At 37.6% G+C, this 4,122-nt stretch overlaps 1 protein-coding gene across 1 annotated transcript in view; it reads left to right on the forward strand.

Moving 5' to 3' along the window:
* Positions 1–480: 480 nt before the first annotated feature.
* The window catches only part of SLC25A17 (solute carrier family 25 (mitochondrial carrier; peroxisomal membrane protein, 34kDa), member 17), a gene marked incomplete at its 5' end in the record, with an annotated part of 8,261 nt that continues 4,619 nt past the window's right edge, over positions 481–4,122 (forward strand). The window contains 3 exons of the mRNA XM_009705216.1: positions 481–597; positions 1,276–1,421; positions 3,370–3,465. Coding sequence (XP_009703518.1) covers positions 481–597; positions 1,276–1,421; positions 3,370–3,465 — 359 coding nt within the window. The remainder of the gene's footprint in view (positions 598–1,275; positions 1,422–3,369; positions 3,466–4,122) is intronic.

Raw genomic sequence — 4,122 nt, forward strand, 5'->3', positions numbered from 1 at the left:
ATTCTCATACTAAATCCAAAACATAACACTATACCAGCTACTAGGAAGCAAATTAACTCTATCCCAGCTGAAACCAGGACTGTAGGCAGGCAGCAAGTCGTCATGGAGTGAAGTAGGGTGTGAGAAAGTAGAGTATCTTGTGCTCCAGTGTGGTGTGGTATGTGGGGTGGGTTTTTTTTGTTTGGATTTTGTTTGGTTTGGTTTGGGTTTTTTTCCACTTTTGAGAATGAGTAGTAGAAATATCTTCCCACTGCGTGCAGTCTGCTGACAACTAATTCGCGGTGGGGCTGTCGAGGGATACGTGAAGTAGCTCATTACAAGTTACCAATTTACTTTTGCCATATGCTGTGTTAATTTTTTTTTCCTTTCTTCCTACCAGTAATTTCAGTAGGGTGTGAATTAAGGTAAAAGCACATAAGAAAACATTTGAAGTCGTCTTCTGGTTCTTGCTGATTTTCTTTGTGCTGTGTTTTGCATTAGGTGTAGTGAATGTACTCTTGACCACTCCTCTTTGGGTAGTGAACACACGTCTGAAGCTGCAGGGAGCAAAATTTAGAAATGAAGACATTGTCCCAACCAATTATAAAGGCATAATAGGTAAGTACCTGGTGGTGTCTTCAACCAAAGAGAAGTTCATTAAATATATTAAGAACTCTGAAGTTTGAAGACTTTTATTCATGTAACTGACTTCACCCTGGAATCTCTATGCTTCCCTATCGCTTTGCAGTCATTGAGTTTTACAGGAAACTGGACTTGACCATTTCTGATGGTAATTAAGAGTTTGTAGTAGGCACACCTGTAACTAAAACACCTTTTGCAAAGGCAGGTATCTTACCTACAAATACTGGAGTAGTAGTGAGCCCAGTGAGGTTGTAGCTGGGAGTCTTGAGTTTGAATAGATAATCTGCAAATTAAACTTCACTCACCTTAATCACCCACATGTTCAGGCTGGCTTCCTTTTAAAAATGAGTAAATAAATATTACTGTAATTTTGAAGGAAGTTTAGAGGACCTTAACATTGGTGCTGAGCTTGTACTAAAAAGAGCAGGGTCTCTGTGCAGATAACATCACGTTAATGGTGACGTAAGCCAGAACCTCCTTTGTCACTATTTTTCCATTAACTTCCAGATTAGAATAGAAGATTTAAAAAGTCACATAAGACTGCAGTGGATCTTTATACACTTTGAATATTAGGCTTTAAGTGTAACTTACATTCTGCAGTCAGAAGTTTGTACTCAAAATTTTAATTTTTTTTTTTTCTACCTTTCTTCTCAGATGCCTTTCATCAGATAATACGAGATGAAGGAGTCTTAGCTTTATGGAATGGTACTTTCCCCTCCTTGCTGCTGGTCTTCAATCCTGCCATACAGTTCATGTTTTATGAAGGCTTTAAACGGAAGCTTTTGAAAAAGCAGCTGCAAGTGAGTATGTTTTGAGGCGAGGTGATGGACATGCTCTGTTATAAGACAGGTTCTTTGACATACGTTACTTGAGCAAATTCAGAAATGTAGGTTTGGTTTTGGCCCTTGTATTTTCAGGGGGTTTTATGAGTTAGTAGATCTTAAAAAGTAAAAAAAAAATCCATCATCATGAAGTGAGACGTGAGTATTTCATTTCCCTCAGGGAAGATATTCCTGTGATGAATTCCTTGTCCTGTAAAAATAAAACTGCACCTCTTGTCCACATTTGTTTAGATTTGTTCACAGGTCTTGATTTAAAGTAGAGATTTCAATTCCAATATATCTGTTTTATAAGTATGTACAGACTGTTTTGAAGTCACCTCTTAACCCTTTCTCCAGTAAATCAAGTACATTGAGCCTTTGAAATATCACAGATTTGTTCTGGACCCTGTCACATTAATAACACTTTTTTCCTGAAGCCCTCAATTTTTCAATGTCCTTTTTCCAAGGATGGACACTAGAATTGAAGATAGCATTGCAACCATACCTCCCTGATTCTCTAAATAGAGATAGAATCACTTTTCTGTCCCTGCTTAATAGTCCCTTTCTTTATTTTTATTCGTTTTCTTTTTTCTCTAATCAAATATAGCATCTCACCTGAACTCGCATTCCTTTTATGTTGTAGCAAATTGAAAAGTACTTGTGTTACATTTTAGGATAATGTCTTAACATATTAGATGTTTTAAGCTGTAGTGTTTTGCTGTTAATTTGTGACTTTAGAATGCATTTGGCTGTATTGGATTGTATCAGTATGTTACAAAGTCATCTTGTTTCTCCTTAAGACATAGTGAAATTATTTTTCAATGAAATTTTGCATCATAAATGAGGCTTGGGTTTTTTCCCATCTTTAGGCAATACTGCAGCTGTAGCACTCTATTTGTGCCTGATGGATCTATCCAGTTACATTACAGACAATACATTTTTTGAATGACGAGCTGAGTTTCCCCCTGCATTATTTGCCTATTGGCTAATTGCTATATTTACTACTTGTGTTTCTTTTAAATCACTTAGTTCTACCTTAAATTAGGGCACGTTTTGTCCTTGATCAGTGGAGAGGGAAAATACTTTTTTCCCTTAGCAATGGTCATTTTTATTTTGGACAACGTTTTTTTTTCCTATTTGATCTTTTCCTGATTGTCTTAAGCGTATCAGATTGACTTTTTTAAGATGTGCATGTGTGTGCATATTTCTGATTGCAATCAATGTATTTTGCAAATTTGGAGTGTGTTTTGATATGGGGACCTACTAATTTTCAGTGATTAATTCACCCTGTTAGACTGAGATGCACTGTAATCAGCATAGGCTATAACACTGCGTTTGGTGCATCATGGAACATTGTGGGCTTTGGAGGTGAGGATGGGCTTTCAGCAGGTGTTCTTAACTAATAGGGGATGAGATTTTTAGCCTATGCCATCAAGACTAAAATTCTGCCTGATAGCGTAGTGATTATGTCTCAGGATTATAGGGTGATGTTCAAGGAGTCTTTCACTGTCACCTTTTCACAAGTGCCGTGTGACTTGTTAGTTTAAATGTTGCAAAAGCTGAAATGCTTATTGATTGATTGGTATGTTTTAAATCCTACTTCCCTATCTTTGGTCTACTCTCGGTGCTCTAAATTGCTCTAGTGGTATGGCTTTATCTCCATTACGTTTTAGTAACCTAGTTATAGTGAGAAATACAAAAGCTTGTGAGCAGGTAGAAGTTACAAATAAACTTTAGTTGTGGTAAAGTAAGTTGGCTGAACTTTAACTTTTTAAAATGAGAATACTCGGAGACTTCAAGAAATCTTTATGCCAAAGATACTTGGACAACCTGGTAGCAGGTACCAGTAGAGAATCCCCAATCACATATGGGTAACCGGCTGCTTTGGTGCTCTGTGGGAGTAATATGTTCTTTATCTATCGAACAGCTCACGTCTTTGGATGCTTTTGTCATCGGCGCAATAGCCAAAGCGATTGCCACCACCCTCACTTATCCTCTGCAGACAGTACAGTCAATTCTGCGGGTAAGTAATACTTTCATTTCAGGAGAACTGCCTCTGACTTGTTCTGTATAACGCAAGCCTTGTTCACATGGCTTGTTTCTCTTTGTGTTGAAGAACCCATCATTTTGGGAGCTTTTTTTGCACAATGCAGGTCACTCATAATGATGCCTCTCTTTGATCCTATACTGACAGATTCTGGTAGAACTTGGTATTACTGATGCGCATTTATTTCAAGTAACTGGTAGGATTGCAAACATAATGCATCAGTACAGTGTCTCACAGAAGCTGATGCACCATGCTGCTTTTAGGCACTATGAAAACATAGATTTACTTCTTTGAATGTAAATAGAAAATGTGTCAAGTGGCAAGTTAAGATTAAATCCTCTAAACTCAGTTTGTTTCCAGATGACCTAGGGTAATAAAAAAAAAAGAGAGTTCTATTCATAGGTTTTGTTTTATTCAGATGGTGGCCTGACCTTGTCAATAGCCAGAATGTGATTCATCAGGGGAGGCTGAGCTCCCTCATAAATAGTATCTTTAACCACTTGCCCAGCCTTGTACCCTAATTGTAGTGGTAATGGAAACCCTTGCGTTTATTCTCACTTGCCATTTGTATGTATGCTGGATAATGCTGCTACCTCCAATATGGACCAATATTGTTGTGATACTGAAACAAGA

Source organism: Cariama cristata, unplaced genomic scaffold, assembly GCF_000690535.1.
Source record: "Cariama cristata isolate BGI_N322 unplaced genomic scaffold, ASM69053v1 scaffold17238, whole genome shotgun sequence".
Lineage (NCBI taxonomy): Eukaryota > Metazoa > Chordata > Aves > Cariamiformes > Cariamidae > Cariama > Cariama cristata.